Source organism: Rhea americana, unplaced genomic scaffold (genome assembly GCF_003343005.1).
Source record: "Rhea americana isolate MKP2758 unplaced genomic scaffold, rheAme1 scaffold_0, whole genome shotgun sequence".
Lineage (NCBI taxonomy): Eukaryota > Metazoa > Chordata > Aves > Rheiformes > Rheidae > Rhea > Rhea americana.
This window is the reverse complement of record NW_028185037.1, coordinates 1,439,522-1,458,461: the sequence shown is the minus strand read 5'-3', so window position 1 is coordinate 1,458,461 and position 18,940 is coordinate 1,439,522. Positions and strand designations below refer to the sequence as shown.

The 18,940-nt window shown below is 37.2% G+C and overlaps 1 protein-coding gene across 3 annotated transcripts in view; it reads left to right on the top strand.

Moving 5' to 3' along the window:
- The window catches only part of CPQ (carboxypeptidase Q), a 160,118-nt gene extending 142,077 nt beyond the window's left edge, over positions 1 to 18,041 (top strand). For 2 of the 3 annotated variants that reach the window (XM_085303062.1, XM_085302892.1), the window contains one exon: positions 17,568 to 18,041. In XM_085303062.1, the coding sequence (XP_085159188.1) occupies positions 17,568 to 17,728 (161 nt within the window). In that variant the 3' untranslated portion in view covers positions 17,729 to 18,041. Of the gene's footprint in view, positions 1 to 10,424; positions 10,577 to 17,567 lie in introns of those variants that run through there. The other variant, XM_085302976.1, reaches the window with a different exon arrangement.
- Positions 18,042 to 18,940: the final 899 nt, after the last annotated feature.

Below are 18,940 nucleotides of genomic sequence, written 5' to 3'. Positions count from 1 at the left end.
AACTCAGAAATTCCTACAGAAAATGTTTTTTTTTTTTGGAGATAGAAACATCTGCCCCCCAGAATTTTGCCATTTATCACAAAATGAAAAACCTAGCTTTACTGTAGCTCTGCCTTTAGTTGCCAGACTGTCTTAAAGATTTCATGAAATTGCAGTTCTTCATATCATGTATTAYTTCAGTGGTGAAATGTAGGTTACAAATTATTACTTTGAACAAAGCAAACCTTTCCTTATACTGTACAAACTACTCTCCAGAGTTTGACATAAACATGAACATAAACCACCAAGCTAGTTCCAGGTTTTATGAGGTGGTCCTGCCATCTCTAATGGTGGAAACCATAAACAAAACACAATCATCATCTTTGAAAACAAAAAAGCAGAGAATATGAGAGACATATATGAACAGCACAGGAACAGCACCTTTTCTTATATAACTGGAAGATCAGAGTATTAACACTGACTTCAGATTTAAAACAGAAGGACATGCTTTTTCAGTCAATGGATAAYTGAATGCAGAAAATCAGCACCACAAGACTTTTTGGAGGCCAGGATCAAACATACATTTAAAAAAAAGGTGGAATACTACGTGAGAGAAAGGTCCCACAAAGGCCGTCAGACAGAAAGTTCTTAAACTGTAGATGACTCAATAGATATACTGAGGGAAGTGATTCTGTTTTTTTCTCATTCTTTCTCAAAACACTGTCTGCTCTCAGAGATAGGGTAGCAGGCCTAGTTGACCCTTTGTATTTTTTTCCCAATTCAGCTGTTTTTATGTTTTAAGTAGCACAAGTCTGCATACAGTCTAGATAGTGCTAAATCATCTGGATAACAAGACTCTCTGTACTCTGTACTGGCAGTGGCCTTTTAGATGAAAGGATGTTCTACATATTATTTAAAGTGTTAGCATATAAATTATGATGCAATCTTCCCTTTGAGCCTTTGTCTCGATATAATACAAATYCGAGGCCCCCATTCTGCAGCTGAGTGTCTGTGGGTTTCAGCCAAGTTTAAAGGCAATAGAACACAAATGAAAAGGAAAGAGGGGAAGATGAGAGTAAAGGRGTAGTATTTTGTGAATTATTTGGCTAGTTGTAGACTTTCAACTTTACAGGCTGACTACTTTCGACTAAAAGCAATTTTTAGTGTGTTTCCAGATTAAGGTCAGAGAAAAACAAGAAATATTAATGATACCAATGATCCCTATTGATTCCTTGCTTATTATTTCTCTTCTTTGCTAAACAAATCTGCAAGCAGATGAGACTTTGCAGCAGCAGACCTTCAATTCAAAATAACAGAGGTGCTGAAATAAGCTGAATGTGTTTGTAATTAAAAAAATATTGTTAGCGTGTTTTCTTTTATGTTTCAGGGAGAATTAATGCTCCTTGTATGTACAACATGTTACCAGAAGAAGTCTTACAAAAATACTGTTGAAGGCTGTACAGATGTTTTTCTTGCACTCAGACTATAACTGGTGCACTTCATAGACTGGGGCCCTTTGTTGCATTCRTAGTTCTTGGAGAAAGGAGGCAGAAGTGTTATATGTGCAGTTTGTAGTTACATAGTTTATACTGATTTCAAGCAAGCCGGGGTGCATACTCATTTCCTGTCTCTGCTCACAGCCTATACACAGAGAGCTGCTGTAGAAAGATGGCAAAGCATAGGTTAATTCTTGGAGTATTTTTCCCCATAACAAAAGAAGAACTAGGAGGGCGTTAGCAATGTGATTCCTAAGCTGTTTGCACTGCGGTGCCACCATCAACCCTGAAAATTGTTACTAGTTGTCCACCATTACTCTAAAGTTTATAACTGACAACAGTATAAAGATAGGGTTTAGCAGAGCCACTCAAGCTCTCTTACTATGTTTGTGAACCACAGGCTGAATATACCAGGGCTTAGAAAGTCAGCTACAATAACTTCTTTTCTTGGCCTGAACAATTTTAGCCCTTCTAGTTAGGAAGTAGATTTCATTGTGCAACCAAAATTGATCAACGTTTTAAATATCTTAATTGTGAAAATATCCCAGATTATGCATGTCTTAATTTCAAATCATTAAGGTGTATTAAATGAGAGTCATTGAGGAAAGTTAATTAGTCTGTGTGCYTCTTGCTTTAGTTCCTAGTTACTATGGATAGGTTCCATAGTAGTGGAACATCATAGGTTCCACCAAAACCTGCTGACTAGCTTATAGTGCAGATATTTGTGTGTGGTCGCAATTAAAAGGCCAYAAATTGGATGCTGTTTGAAGCCTCCAAGTGTACTGCATTTATGTCTTTTATTTTAGCACGTTTAGGGGAAGAAGGGATCATCTTGCAGTTTAAAATGTCATTTASTTTCCTTTTATTTTACATGTAGAACCTCTCTTTAGGTTAGACAGGTAGCTACCAGAAAGTCTATTGTAAAATAATTTTGAGACATTATGCAGTGTTTTGGGGAATGTTATGGTATTTTTGAAAACTTTTACTTAAAATACTAGGTAACGACTTCATTTTACTAACTCTTGATCTGAGTGATGACCTCAAGTTTCTAATTAGAGTAAGTGGGAAGGAATGGCAGTGTAGGGTATACCGTTCAGAGTCACATGCCTCTGCCAGAATTCCTGCTGAGACCTTAGCTAAGAAGGTGCTAAGTAACACTTCTCTAATAATATAACATGAGTGAGTATTCCTGTCTTCTAAGCCAGCTCTCCTATGTCTGTGGAAACAGGCTGGATCATTGCTTTACCAGTGTCTTAGACAAATGTTGTGTCAGTCCTCCCAAACTCAGTCTTGACTTTGCCTCCTATAGCTCTGAGGAATGTGTCTTGCACCCATTCGTTAAGGCTCCTGCTTGCAGCTTACTTTTCGCTGACATACTTATTGCTCAGGATCACTTCCTTTCTGCATCATTAATCTGTGCAAAAAAATTCTTCCTCCCTGTTTTAGAATTCTGCTTAACTTTTGTACAATACAAAGAACATAGAGCATCTTTCTGCAGAAAAAAATAGGGCAATATTCAATACTTGCCCCCTTCCTGGATAGCATTATTCTGTGTCTTTTGCTTCTTTTCTTCATTTGTTCTCTCTTTTCTTTTGATTTGCAGTACATTTTAAATTCATTGAGACAGGAAAAAATGTGATTGCTCTCTCCCTGTTTCAAGAAAAGGGTATTTGGCTGCTCCATTCATCAAAATAGATTACTGTAAAGGTACACTGAGTGCCTTTTCTAATTCCAGATAAGCCTTGGGCTCTAGATATACAGCACAGGACAGAATCTAATTATTGAAGTAATTATTATTGCCTTTTCTGCTATGCTGTATCTTTTAAAACCCAGAGCCACTTTTGGACTTASAGTTCCAGACCCTGTCTACATCTCTGAGAAGTGATTGCCGTCTCTCAGCCTAGAACAATTTGACTCTACTTACCTGAAACAAGTTACTCATTTGAAGTCTTAGTTGTCTGTTTTTTGACTCTGAAAAGAATATGCGATAGCAGAAGATTTTCAGTTCTTCAGTCAATTCATTGACATTTCAATGGCTGATTTTTTGAAAAGATGGTATTTTTTCACCTCCTTTGACGAATCTGATATTAGCTATGTTGGCCTACATAGGACTAATGAGGCCTGTCATTTTTTATTCTATCTCAGTCCGTGTAGCAGTTGGAAATGAAAAAAGTATTCAATCGATAATCATGCAAGGCTATTTTGCAGCTGTGGATCTTAAGAGAGAAAAAACAACTTTTTTTCCTACTACCAAATACCTGTCAATTTTGAAGTGATTATTTAAAACTATAATAAATACTGGACTGAGTGTTATAAAATTTTCATACAGATGTATATTTTAGGTAACATCTTGGATTCCATTTCAACTGAGCAGTCATTGCAGTATTTGAGTTTATAGCAAGATACTCTATTTAGCATGTGCAAGTTCAGCTCCTGAAGGGTTTTAAAGTCTGTGTGGCTTGATATATGGTATATGTATGTATTTATTGTGTAAAAAAATGTCCTTAATTTGTGTATTGTGAAGGAACCAAATGTCATATTCATATCTTCTCTTTCCAATAAAACCTAAGTCTTTTGAACTTCTTGATAGACTGACTGAAAGGATCATTTATATGTTCTCAGTCTTTTCCTAATGATGAGCATCCAATAGGGAGCATTTTAATTGATTTAGGATTAGTACAGTAAGTCCAGTGATGCAGATGACAGACAGAATCTGCTATGGGTAACGAGACATATGAACTGTTCTCCTAGCTAATCCTCACTTCCTGGTTAAAAATACAAGGAGGGAGGTCATTTGCAAGATACCTATCCTTCAGATCTTACAGAAGAAAATCAACATACTGAATATGTCTCTGAAAATAAACTGAGCTCGTAGTCTGGTTGCAGGTAGGAAATACTACATGCATGGCATGCCATTGCTTGTTTAATCTCTTGTGGGCATGTTGGGAACAACTTGCAGGAAGGAAAAGAAGGTAAGAATAAAACAGATGCATTACTAAAAACAATGGTTAGAAGATAATCATAAGGAAGGCAAGTTGGTGATTACAGAGATTTCAGTCCATCTAATTTGGGTTAAATACACCAAGTGTCTATCAAATTGTGCCTATACAAAGTGTCTATCAAATTGGACTCTGCTTATGATAACTTGGATTTAGGGATTGTATCTTTCCGCAAAGCGTATCTTTCTGCCTAGGGTAGCAAGGCAGAGATTAAGATTTTGAATATATTAGAATAATTGTAATCATTCACTGATAATTTTACTTAGATCATATCGCCTATTCTAGCTTGCATCATCATTATCATTCATCGTCATAATTGGCTTTTTCCCCTGTTTGCATTATGCTGTCAAGAGTGTTTGAATGTAACACTCTAAATAACTTTACGAGAGGGTGCTTGCATTTTATTACTTTGACTTAAATCCAAATCTAAATGGTGTAGATTTATACAGCTGTTAACACCACTCTAAGTTTTAGCATGGTCACAATACATCAGAAAGATCATACGGACTGTTTAAACTAATAAAGATTTGTTTATTTTGTATTGCATAGAGTCTGTCACTATTATCAAATTACCTACATTTGTTGCATTGCATGTAAAGCATTGTGCCATTAGGAGCTGCTTGCAAAATACCTCTAAAGGCTGTACTGAGTAACAGTAGCATGTAACTTGAAATGGGGCCTTGAACATTCTCATTCCCAAATGATGACAAATATGTATTGATTCTTGATTTGTGCAATATAATCACTATGGAGATAATGCGTTTGCATGAGRAGGAGGATTTACTCTCGCAGCTCAACATTCAGGGGCTGTTGGACACGCTAAGTGCCTTGTTCTGCTTCTGTAAAGTTTCACCCCAGCCAGGCTTTGTTTTCTGTGTTTTAAATGGGACCTTCACCCACGTTTAATCTGAGTGAAAGCAAAACAAAAAAAAAATAGCAAATTAACAATAAGAAAAAAGGCATGGCCAGTCTCTTCTGCGCATAGTGAGATACAGGATACATTAAACCTGTCTTTAAGGCAAATGCACTCACTGGTGTCGCTGAAAGGAAGCAAGTTAACCTTTCAGCTTCGTATTAACTGTTCCCTTACCTGAGCGATCTTTCTAAGATTCTATGAATTCTGTTTCATTTTTATTACATATTACTGTTATGTCAAGTCACTCATCTTTTTTGCACCGTGATAAAATAGCTATCACATCAACTCGAATTTATACACTGAAAAAACATGCTAATGAGGGACAAAGCTTTATTTACTCTGTGTTTTTCTAATACTAGTTCTACCATGTGGATTAGTCAAGAGACCATATACAGYTAGTGATGCACTACAGAGTCAGATCAGGTGTATGAAATTTCTCTTTCTCCTGATAAGTCCCTCCAGAAATCCTTTAATTTCTTTATTTTTTTTTTCTGAGTGGGGCACTGTGTAACTTCATGAAGCATGAAAATGAAGTAAGATTATGAAATTGCAGTCAACAGGTTTGCAGCAGGCATTTTAATTATACCTTAATCTTTTTTTCATTAAGTATGTTGTTTCTTCAGAGCTTATTGGCAAACATATGCAATTTATTGCTTAAAAATATGGAAAAGTTAGTTTCRATAGCTTTTTTCTTCCTGTTACATTGTCTTCACAGCCAATGGGAAAAAAAAGTGGCTTGTATGTCAGAATGGGAGAAACTAAAAGAACTTTGTTTTAGGAATGGCGCAAACCCCCAGATCTGAACAGCCCYGAACCTTACGATAAGATCAGATCTGAACTTTGTGTTTCAAGCACCTCTCTGTTTTTCTATTAATAATGAACTAGTTAGATATATTTTGGTTTGTAGATCAAATGAAAGAGCTATTTCATCACCAATATCTGCAGCATCTAACATTTGTTAGTAAATAACCTATATTGGTTTAAGATTCAAGTATGCATAAATCAGAGTAACCATAAATATTATTAAGTGTATTTTATTATAGTTGTCATTCTATTTTTCCAGCCTTGGTTAATGGTCATACATCTAAAATCCACTGTCACCTTGAAGTGTTTGATAATCCCAGGGAGATATGTATAAAGAGGCAGTAAAAACCATTGTTCATCCTTTTTATGTGATTGCATAAATACATAATTGGTCAATTTTTGTTACATAAAATATAACAAAGCTGTATTTTCCTGAGAATATGTTTTACTCACACTAGGGTGACCATTTTTTTTAATAACTTGTTAAGCACCAAAATAGTGATTAACAGGCTTTGTCTACCACCGGGACAGAATGGTAAGCTCCACTTAGCCAGGTCCTGTGAATATTAGCATGTCTAGGAGTTAGCTGATTGCCAGAAAGAGCCCTACAGGAAGTTTGTGATTAAACATCCGGTTGTATTTGTATCATCTGGGGGAATGTTTGGGTCTGAATGAAAATTCAAGGGAAAGCTGTGTGTTTTTCTCTACATCCTCCTCTGTGAAAGCAGACCTAAAGGCCTGCATTAAAGTAGGTTGCAAGCTTGGTTTGGGAAATATCTCCATAAATTGTAGAATACAGAGAAGCTTCTTGAACTGATGTGGATGGGTACATAGAGTTATTGCAGACACAAATACCGAAAGACCCCTGATATGTGGATCATTGTCACCAGTCCAGCTCCCCACATCAGATCTCCAGTCCATCCAAAAATGTAGTAGAGCGTGCATGTGCTGAATTTCTAGGATTATTTGGAAGTTGGTAGCATGAGGTGTCTGTGTGGGACAAATGTCTACTGATGAACATAAACAAGTAGCTCTTTGGCTAGCAGAGAACAATGAAGAAAGTGTTTTAATAACTTTGGGTTTCTAGGCAAGTTTATAACGTCAGATACATGGTGTAGTTATACAGAGAATATAGAGATATATAAAAGTACATTTGATTAGTAAAGATGATTCACATAGGTCCCAGTCCTATAAAGTACCTTKCTTGGACCTCAGGAGTGACATTTAAAACCGAGTGTCGTATGCTCAAAACGTAATTACTTTGCTGAATTGAAGCATAAATCAAAAAAAGAAATACTAAATTAGAAAACCTGAATGTTTTGCATGTACTTTCGTATGTTTCAAGTGGTGTTTATAAGAGAATGCAAAATGTAAAGGATTTGTGATTTCAGCAGCCAGTATTAAAACTATCAACTTTATTAAGTAGTCCCTACTTAACATATGTAGTCACATGCCTTATTTTAAAGAACTCAGATATGAAATAAACTATATTGAAGTATACAGAATATATATATATATATATACATAGTTACATAGTTCATGTGTATGCATRTGTGTGTGTGTGTATGTACATATATGTTAAAAGTATATACATGTACACACACAGATATATAATCCTTCTAAATTGAAGTGCCCTGCCCAAATAAGAATCCACTRATCACTGAACCAGGCTGGTGACAAAACTGTGAAACAGCAGAGAAGTTGAAAGAGGCTGCAAAGATAGATAATACCAAAATGATGGAAGAGTCAGCCTGTTTTTTAGCAAAAGAATACCTCCCAAATCTAGTAGAGCTCTTTCAGAGTCTTTCATTTCTGTAGGTAGATCTAGTCAGCAAAGTACAATTGAATTTTCAAAAGGTCCTACATCAAAGACACTTAGAGAAACAAATTCTTACAGGATAACAGGAATGTTCCTCTTGTAGAATTATACCTGATTAAAAGACAGTAGAAATAAATTGTCCATTTTCATAAAGGAGGAAGACCTTTATCAGGCTGCCCAGACACATTCTGGGGGACTTCGGATGATCACCAAACTCAGTGTTAGCTGAAAAGGGAGTGAATAATAAATTCACAATGATTCCTGATGAGTATTCCAACAATTTGTACCCAGACTAAAGTTGACTATGAAAATGTGATGATAATCTCACAGTAGTAAGTGCCTAGGCAATACAGCAGCCAAGGACATTTCACTATTAATAAATGCAGAGTAAGGCATTTTGTGTACTATGCATACATGACAACAGGCTCCAAATTAGTTATTTTCAATTAGAAAGATCTGGAAATCCCTGTGGATGGTTGTCTGAATTTATCCACTCAGTTCTCAGGAACAGTGAAAAACTCAGTGTTTTGTGTTACAGGGGAAGAAAGAGATAACAAATAGAAACATCATCATTGTAATGTATATTGGTACACAGCAGTCGCATTATGAGTCCATCCACATACTAAGTTTTGTAAGCAGTTTTGGCTTCTCATCTCATAAAYGATGAAACAGAATCAGAAGTACAAGAAGGGTCACTAGCATCCTTAGAGATATTAAATAATTTCCATATGAAGAGGGCTCTCGCAGCTTGGCAAGAACTGCTGAGTTAGGATGTGATAAACATGTATAAAACCATCAATGATGCTGAGAGGAATGAAGAGTGGCAGGATACTACACACATAGTAATGTGCCCGCGTRAAACAATCCGGCTGTAGTTTTGTAGGAAACAAAGTACCGTGCACAAAGTGCATGGCCACAGGGTACTGTGGGGGACAGAGGTGTAAAAAATGGGTTTAATAAGCTTGTGGAGGATCGCTCCATCAAAGGTGGGTTGAATGCAGCCTCCAGCTCAGTATTTCTGACTTTCTGGTATCTTGAGAAAGGGAGGATATTCCAGCGAAATGATGCAGGATGCCTTCCCTGCTTTTCGTGTTCTTCCTTGAATCATCTGCTGTTGCCCTGTCCCGAGGCAGGGCGCTGTGCTGCGCTCCTGATGCCCCGCACAGTGTGTCCCCGCAGCATCCCGCCTGCAAGCAGGCAGGAGGGGACAGCAGCGGGCAAGTGTCAGGGCACATCTGGGCAGTGCTTGGCTGTTTAATACTAAGCTGGAAAGTGTGACCCTTTTTAAAACAACAAAAAAAAAAAAATTAAAGCAATGGGTTGTTGAATGGAGGAAGAGCTTGTAGTACGTTTTTGCTGTTGAGCTTCACCTGGTTTTGTTAAGGCAAGGGCAGTTTAGTATAAATTATTTTAGATTCAACTCAACCTGCGTCCTGTGAAGTAGAACTACTTCCCTTCTTATTTTACAGGATTTTATGCAAGTCTAGATTGAATCCCCAGCTGCCGTTATTCCTCTGCAGCARTAAGTAAAAGGTTAATGTGTTGCAAAAGTAACTGTGATAATCCTGAGCTGTAATTTAGTCTGTTTAGTATATCCAGAGGATTAATTCTCAAATGCATTAAACAAAACAAGAAATAATGCACACATCATATTGTCTCCTTTACACTGTAGTCTCATTTAATTAGCCATTGAAACAACTGACTGAAAGCTTTCCCTCTGCCTAGTTATTTGAATCATGAATTTTAAAGACTTTTGAGAGAATGACTCAGGAGGTGAAACAGCAGGACTTCTAATGTTATTTATAAGCTCTATACAGGAAACTGTTCCAGTGTCTGTAACCATGAAACTCAAGCAACTTAGCCTGTAATTTCATCATTTGAGACTAAATCACAGGAGAACTAATGCTGTCAGTGCCTCACTAAACAGCGTTAACATTGTCCATTGTCTTTGCTTACTTGAAAAATGGATAATGAATTAATTGGCATTAAAGTCAGCTATCAACTACGGGTTAACACACGAAAGAAGAGGTTAATACGCGCACTAAAATACATGCAGGAACCAGCTAAAATAAATGGTTTTTCATTATAGTAATTGTTCTGAAGATTGCATTAAACTGAGGGCAGCCCAAAAACCCATCTAAATGCTTACCCATAGCTGGCAGCCAGCAGTACATACCATTTTACAGGGGCAGCCTTCCACTGAAAGGATCCTAAACAAAATTATTCATTTTAGCAGATTTACTACTTGACTATTTCAGAGCTGTGACATTACTGGATTTCAAAAAGACACAAAATGAAAATAAAAAATAGAATAAGAAATAATATTCCTATTAAGATCTTTTAACCTTTTTTTTTTTTTTTTTTTTTTTTTTTTTTTTTTTTTTTTTTTTTTTTTTTTTTTTTTTTTGTAGTTTCTTGAAGCACATTCTTCTGAGGGCAAATCATGCATCTCCCCACATCTACCCAGCAATTTTAGCCTTTCAGAATTTCAAGGGCAGCTGTATGCCAGATATGAGAAATAAGAAGCTACTGAATCTGCTACTGACTGGACATGTATAGCCCTCCCCACACTCCCGTTTGACAGGGTATGTAGGAGCACAAAGCTGAGTTAGCACTCTGATGAGCAAAATGCACTTGTCTTCAGTATTTTTTACTTTCCTGGTATATAACAGTCTTTAACTGCATAGAAGATGAGGATGTGTCCTTTACATATTTTTTGCCAATTCTAAGTACTTTGTGTAAAAGAACAGGGCATACATTTTTCATCACCTCTTGGTTCACTTCCAAGGCTTTGCAGTTTTTCAGTACATCTCTGAGCAGTGTCATTGACATTTAAAAGACCTGAGACTGGAATAAACTTGATAAGGAAGTAAAGGAGTTTTTTCTTGTTTTCTGAGGGAAAATGTAGGAAACAAAAGCAATCTGGAATTTAATAGATGAAAAAACAGACGCTGTCTTTTGTGGTGAGCTAAACCACTGCAGAAATAAAAAGAAGATTTGAAATCAGGTATTTGTATTAACATCTCACTGCCAGCAGTTCCTTCAATACTATGCAGATTTGTCTTTGCAGAAAAATAAAACTAGAGCACATAGGTACTTGGAAGATGTGAGAGATGTACACGTAAACTGTATTGCAAAGCTTTTATTTTAGCTTCATAAAATTTTGGAAATGTTAAGCAAAATATCCTTTGTTGAGGCATTTCCAGCTTTGCTGTTAGGAGATAGTACAGCTTGCACAACAGGGCACTGGTCTAGCTCAGATTTCTAGCATTTCTTTCTTTCTCAGCTGCTGTGAKAAGATGAATGTGTCATTTCATCTCTGCTTGCCTCTCTCCTGCAGTCCCTGTTGCCTCTTTAGAGTACAAGTTCTTCTGGACTGGACTCGTGGTTTTGGATAGATATATATAGTGTGTAAAACAGTGGAGTGGCAGTTCTGTTAAATCCTCTAGGCACTGCTGTAAAACAAAACCTGAAAAAAGTTAGACTACTTATACATGGTTGGTGTTCATAAGTAAGTGTACTTACTTCACTCTCTATGGCTATGTACATTTAGAGGTTAACCTCCCAATGATCTAATTGTGGTACTGAAGAACCAGCACTCTCAAGGATTACACAGCTGGTGGGGAATTTCCAAGTGTCTTTGAAAGATTCATGCAACARTTGTGTTGTAAAGTTTACTTGAAAGCAAAAACAACTGGGAAGACGTTGATAGGGCTGTACAGCAAACATACTGACTTTAAGTCTCAGATGATTGCCTTCATTTGGCAACWAAATGTTATTTGATACATAACAAGTGAAAGAAAATATGTAGAGAAAAATAATGCAAAATGTTTTGCACTAAAAAATACTCTGGAGATACTATAGGCTTTACCCCTGAAGATGTTTGAGTTTTATGGAAATTGCCTTTGCAATCATACTGATAATCAATAACTAATTTGCCAGTCATTGTTTGCACAAAATGGCAGGAGTCTTAAAGCTTAAAAAACTGGCAGTAGTGCTTAATRATGACTTATCACAGCAATGCAGATAAGTGCAGCAGTGTATTTGACTGTGGTTGGCAAGAAGCAGTGGTCATGACTGACACGCTCATCATTCACTTTGTGGTTCATTCATTCTTTTGCGTTAGTAACAATATCACATTTTATTAATTTGGCAAAAAAAAAAAAAAAGCTTACTAATCTGCAAAGAATTGATGTTTAATGTAGTTATAAGGCAGGTATGTATTCTGGTCACCAGGTAACAAATATTCACATTGTGCATTTTATRCTGCGATCAGAAGCTAAAAAGGATGGACTGTTTTTCAGAACTTCTCAGTGTGCGTGTGGATTTTCATTAGGATGCTCTCACACAGCTGATTACTGAAAATACATTGTTAGTATCTGTTACCAGAGCAGCACYTTTTGCCTGCCTTATGTGCTGTGTCCAACCATGTATAAAAAGGCTGGCTGTACAGAGACTTCTGAAATGAGTTCAGGACAAGAATGAGGTAAAAGAACTGAAAAATTTGTTTTATGTCCAGTATAACAGATATCCAAATTAATCAAGGGTTATCTCGCGCTGGATGGATAGAGGGAGAGATGCCATTTCTGGAGATGATGYCCCTGGTGCAGTGGCACAGGAGGTGGCGTATCCAACTCCTACTCCATGAGATAGCCTAATCCTGTAAGGGATTAAGGAACAAGATACTTGTTCAGGCAGGTCACAAACAGGGTGAATGGACAGGGTGGCAAGGTTGACAACAGTAGTTATTTTATTTGATTATCACTTCTGGTGCAGTTTTGTACTACTGGCTTATTTTTCTCACAATTGCATGATAGTGARTTGATTCCTGAAGAAACACTTGGGCTTGGTGGCAGAGCCTAGAAGCTGTCACGTCTAAAAAGAAGGTGCCACACTTGAGGAAAGAAGGGAAGAATAGTATTTATATTTGAAAGACTCACTGAACTGTGTGTAGCAGGCCTGAAATACCTGGGATCAATACGTGTCTTAGAAACTGGATTTGACCACAAAATACCTGTCTGCTATGCTAAAGATACCCCAGTGATTAATGATTTTGTCAGCCTGGATGACACCAGCATCACCCCAAGTGCCCTGATGCTGTCTGAGTTTTCAGCAGGCATTTGGTCACAAAAGAGCGTATGCTGGTGGTACATGTTTTTAAAATTATTACATTTATGGAGTAAGTTGATCTGTTTGGCAAGTGCTGCACAAGTAACTGTGCTGACATATTCTGGTACAATGGAAACATCTCCTTTTCTAGTATAACCTGAGGAAAAAAACCATTTCTATCTGCAGCCTGCTTAGCCTGAAGACTCAGTAACAGGTTAAGTGTGAGGAAGTGATCTCAGAGGGAGCTGAAAGCAGAAAAACAAAATGAAACGAAAAAATCCCCAASCCCCCAAAAGAAAGAAACAAAAAAGCCCAAACTAGGAATGAATAAGCATTAGCCTCAGCATTTGCCTCTGGCCCCATATTTTTACATGTATTTCCCACAAATGGCAAACACGTAAAACAGTGTTTTACTGCATCAAGGACAAACATACAGAGGATGTTTTAGTTCCCTAGACACACATATGTAGTGCAACTTCCTACACCTCGCAGGGCCTGGGCAGCTGCTCCAGGCATCAGATACAACCTCTGAGTCACAACCGTCAGCCCCGTGCCAGTGTCAGAGACACCTGGAAGATCCCAAACAGCACTAAATATCTGCCTTCAAGTAACTGTATTGCCACTCTATGCAACACTGTATTAAAGAGTGTTTTCTACTGCTTTGTGATGGAATTATGAATTATCTATATCTCATCAAAACTACTCAAATAGTAATTTATGTATAGTTTTTAATTTCCAGTATTTTCCTGCATTCATAGAATAAGTGTAGTATTTTTGGCAGCAATTTTTAACATTCCGTATCTTCATGCCACAACAATTATTATACTCTGCTAAAAGCAGTTTCTTCCTAAATTCCTTACTAGCTAGCAATGTTTCTCATGTGATTTGTATCACTGTAAATGTGAATAGACCAGAAGAGGGTAATTAAGAAAGGTTTTTTGGCAAACATTCACTTTTTCTTTATGGGTGTTCTTGCTCTACAGTCTTGGCACAAATGAAACTATTCTCCATTAACTGTGGAGAACACGAGTATGGTAGTGGAGGCTTGAGCATTGCTAGTTTTTTTCTTTTTTTTTAAGTATTAGTTACAATGGAAATCAAAATTAACTACTTGACACACTTCTGTAACACTTCCCATATGAGGCTTTTAAAGTACTTAATTCAACCTTACAACACTGTTCTAGGAAATGCATACTCTCCACTTTGTTGGTGGCTATCATGGAGACGGTAAATAGTTTTTGGCAGGCCTGTGACATGTGGCTACTCATGTCTTTTCCCTGACTGCTAGCTTATGTAGCTTGCAATAACAACCCTCCATTTTTTAGTATCTAATGTCCCTGAGGGAAACGTCACCGTCCAAATGGTAACAACAACCACAAAAAAAAACTTAATTTCAGGTGGAATAGCTAATTGGCAACTGAATTTTTTTAAAATTGTATCTAGGTGAATTTTTTTGGTTTCTTATTATCTTTCAAGCTTCTAGAAGTAGGAACTTTGACTTCCAGGCAGATTTTTTTGAGAAAGGTTAATAATCTATGGCTATCTAGGATGCAGTATAATTAGTCAGTCAATCTACTCTGAAATCCTTTGTTTGAAGCATTAAACAGAATTCCTCTTTCCCTTCTCCTGAATTCTGTACAGTGATTGCTTGTACTGAAAGCCTTTTTTTCTCTCTTAGCTTTTCAGAAAAGTGGCTGAGGGATCCCACTGAATTTATTTAGATACTTCAATGTGATTGGAATCTACAGATGTTTCCTAGACAAAATTTCATAACTCTGTAATCAAAAATCTGAAGTGAGTATTGGCAGAGTGTCTCAGAACTTCACTGTTCAGTGAAGTTCAGAATCACTTGTTCATGCTGATCTCAATCCTGAATGCATTTTCTGGTGAAGGGGCCATATTCAGTGTCTTCTCGTTGTCCAACCACCTCTGGAGATCATAAATACCTCATGGCAACTAACACCAGTATGGAGTAGTGCCAAGTTTGGAGCAGGAGACAAGAAAATTGCTCGCAGTTGTGTTTGTGCCCAGGGTGTTCTGTGTCTAGAGGCTTTTGTGGGGCCCTTGGCTGTAAAAATCTTTTCTTGTGCTTAAAGCTATGAACACAGATTTTCTCCTTTGTTTCTGTTTACATAGGATAAACTGCTTTCTTAGGGTCTTTTCATTATCCCATAAGATACTGACAGGTTCCTGTCTTCAGTGACAGCCTAAAGCACAGCCTGTTTAGGAACCTTTTGATATTCTGCRTTCTAACACTCTCTGACAAATCTTACTGCAACAATTTTTATACAATAATTGTTTGATGGAAAAGTTAGATTATTTTATGATTTAAAAAAATAAATTCAGAGGAACAAATGTATTTTAGTTTTTCATTGAATTAAGCATTACAAAGTGAAAGGTTTTTGTTCCTGATCTGTTCACAGAGATAAGACACTACTCTGTAAATCTCTAATTATTATGATTAGTGCAATGTGTACTACAAATTCCAAGCAGTGAATAATTTGTGTCTTGGGTCTTATAAAAGATTGTCAAAAATTGTAATGGATTTGCATCAATGGCTTAATTCATAATGCATCTGCAGTGCAGAATTCCATCACTTAAAGAATTTATCAAAACAGTTCTATTGTTTTATACTTGTACATATTTAAAAGAATTCAGAATCAAATTTTAAAAGTGAATCTGATTTGACATAATTTCAATGCTAAAACTATTGGAAAATAATTCAGCATTTGTAACCCACCCTATAACTTCTGTGGGATTGCATTGGTTCAAGTCAGAAGCAAATAGGTTTAAGAGCAAGAAGAGAACTTAAAATGAAGTTGGTCTCAATACTGCAAAATCGTAAGCTGCAGCTTTTGGTTTCTGTGTATCATATCTCTTCTGAAGGAATCTTCATCTTGGATGGAATTGGAAAATACATTGTCTTTCTTTTCCTTCATTCTAAAATAGCAGTGAAACGAGCAATCCAAATCAATTCCCTGTACAGTGATGGAAATGTGGCTGTTAAGCACAGTAAGAGCTGAACTGTGTCCTGAATGATTATAGGAGTGATCAAAAGATATATATTACAGGAATGCAGTTATGCTGTGAGAAATTTTGCTTTCATTCTCCTCAAAGGCTTCAGACATCTCAGTGAAACCAAGGAAAATCATAATAGTAATTCTTATGAACACACATGATTTTATCAAAGCCCTCGTCATTTGATGCTGATTTTCCACTATTTATAAAAAAGTATGCGAACAGTTTATTTAGTTGATTTTTTTAAACCAAACAATCCATTTTTTTCTATATTACTTTACATAGTATTATCTAATCTCAGTCTGTGTTTCTGGCTGGGTCCAATAGCTGGTACTCTCAAATTCRTATTAAGATTTGTTTTGAGTTTCTATGACCAAGCAAGAGTGGAGCTTMTTATGCTAGAGGCTTCCTACACAGAGAGCTGCAGACTCTTAATCTTGGTAAGCTTGCACACTAAATGAGTTAACCCAAAGGATTTACAAGCCATGAATCGGCATGCTGTTGGCAAATGTCACACTTACTTTGAAAGTAAGTGGAGTGGAGTTTTGTTATGGTGGGAGAGTTGATTAACCTGAAACAAAGCAAAGGGGAGCTGATAAAACCAGAGAAGAAGAGGCAGATGTAATGAACCTGGAGCGAAGAAGCTGCAAGGAGAAAGGGAATCAGAGAGAGCGTTAGCAGAGACAAGAGCAGACAGGGACAGACCCACATAAAAAGCACTGTGGCCCATGGCTGGTGGGTGGTGGTGTCTCCTCCATCATACCTGCTGTGGTGGCAGCTTTTCCTGCTCCTCTCGGTGCCAAGCTGTGATATCAGCTGAGCTTGCTTCCGCCACTAGCTGATGGGGGCTCCTGAAAGCTACTGGAATGTATTCCTTTGGGTGAGATCGCAGGAAGACTGCTCTGAAACTGCACAGCATTGTGAATGGAAGCTCGAAAGCAGAAGCAGATTCCTCAGCTTTACTTAACATAAATAGCAGCAAAGCTAGGATTCATAACTAAGTCATAACTAGTCATCAGAGTAGTCATAAATATTGATATTATGTCCCACAACTACAGAATCATTTTCTGTTGGATAAAAAACAAGGGGAAGGACCACCACATCTGGGACTATTGTATGGATTTTCCTGATTAGATTCTGGTAGTCAAGAGAATAAAAATGGATCTGTAATAGTACTAATGAGACAAGTATCTCAAGGGAAGTATAGCTTTTTCCCTTTGTGAGTTTTTGTTGCCTTGTGCTCATTTAAGTCAGCTAACCTAATACCTACAAAGTGGACGTGCTATGGCTCTGTGTAGTTACGATATGGAACTTTATACAGTTGCATGGGGATTTAATAATAAACAACACAGGAATGGATTCATGTTTATGTTCTTCTTTAAATATTTGTATTCATATAATGGAACATTGCCTATTTTTCTCTACAGGTGCCAGCTTGCGTGATGACATCAGTAAATACTTCTGGTTTCATCATTCTCATGGGGACACAATGACAGTTCAGGATCCAAACCAGATGAATCTCTGTGCTGCTGTTTGGTCTGTCGTCTCCTATGTAATTGCTGACATGGAAGAGATGTTGCCAAGGTAATAAAGCAGCAAGAGAGATTTCTGTTCTTCAGTAAAGATTGTGAGTCCACTAATGTATGCGGTCTCTGTGGGAAATTCCTGTTTCACCCTGCACATTATTATTTTCCTCAAAGCACATACTTTCTTATATATTCCCTTTTTTTTCTGTTTTAAKATCTTCCATTGTGATTTCCATTTAAAGTTTCTTCTGTTAAATACYTTTTAATGTCTGATCAATGTGTGATACCTCTTTGAATATGATGTAATAGTCATTTGTATGTAAAGTGATCCTGTGCATCAGGAAGAATATACTGAATAAATTTTTGGCATCAGAATAGTTATTGTATTGAGTGAGTGTACAAGTTTATGGATTTGTTTTCTGTCTTCTTTAAATCTATCCATTAGAAWGATATGCTATTAATAAAATAGCGTTTTCTTCTTACTCTCTTAAGATGGTRTGTTACTTTGTATACAGTGTTCTGGTTATGGGACATATTAATCTTGGATGCATTAGTAGTAATAYGTGGCTTAACAGAGTTTTTAATAGATCGGTCAGCCACCACTGTTTACTCTTAATACAGGTTGCTTCACGTGGGACACAGATAAATGAGGATACACAGGATAGGAAGTAAATAACAGGAATTAGATCTGTTTCCCCAGCTGGATGGACTCGCCCTGCCATTTGTTGATGGTGTTTTCACAGTCTAGATGTTGTCTGTTTCCTGGCTAGCTTCAGATCTCCAGAGCACAGCACATGTTGTGTTTCTTTGGTCTCTTCCCCATGGGAAAGTGTGTGTGTCGTTTKCTTTCTGATGGAAGACTCACCATCGGGACATGCAGAGAATTTCAAATGGCAGCTCTTTTTCTGAAATGCAGTGCTGTTGCAGAGATAGCCTCACAGCTGTCATCTGGGACCTTCCCTGCCTGTCTGCTGATACCCAAATGGAGCGTGTGAGCAGATTCTGACCTACCTGCTCATGCCGTTCACAGCACTGCCCCTGTTCTGGTGGCATGCCCTCTCCTACAGCAACCGAGGCAAGAGGAAGGCACTCTTCATGAGAAGTTAATTGAGAAATTTAATTCCTGTGTACTTAATTGTTTTGTTTTTTTCTGCTGAAGGTTTGTGGGTATTCATCTGATGAGTCTTGGAGGTGCTTGCAGGGAGGTTATAGGTGGTGTTGGGGAAGGAAGATTTTAGGGTATGTGATTTCTGCTTATGTATTTGTGACATTAT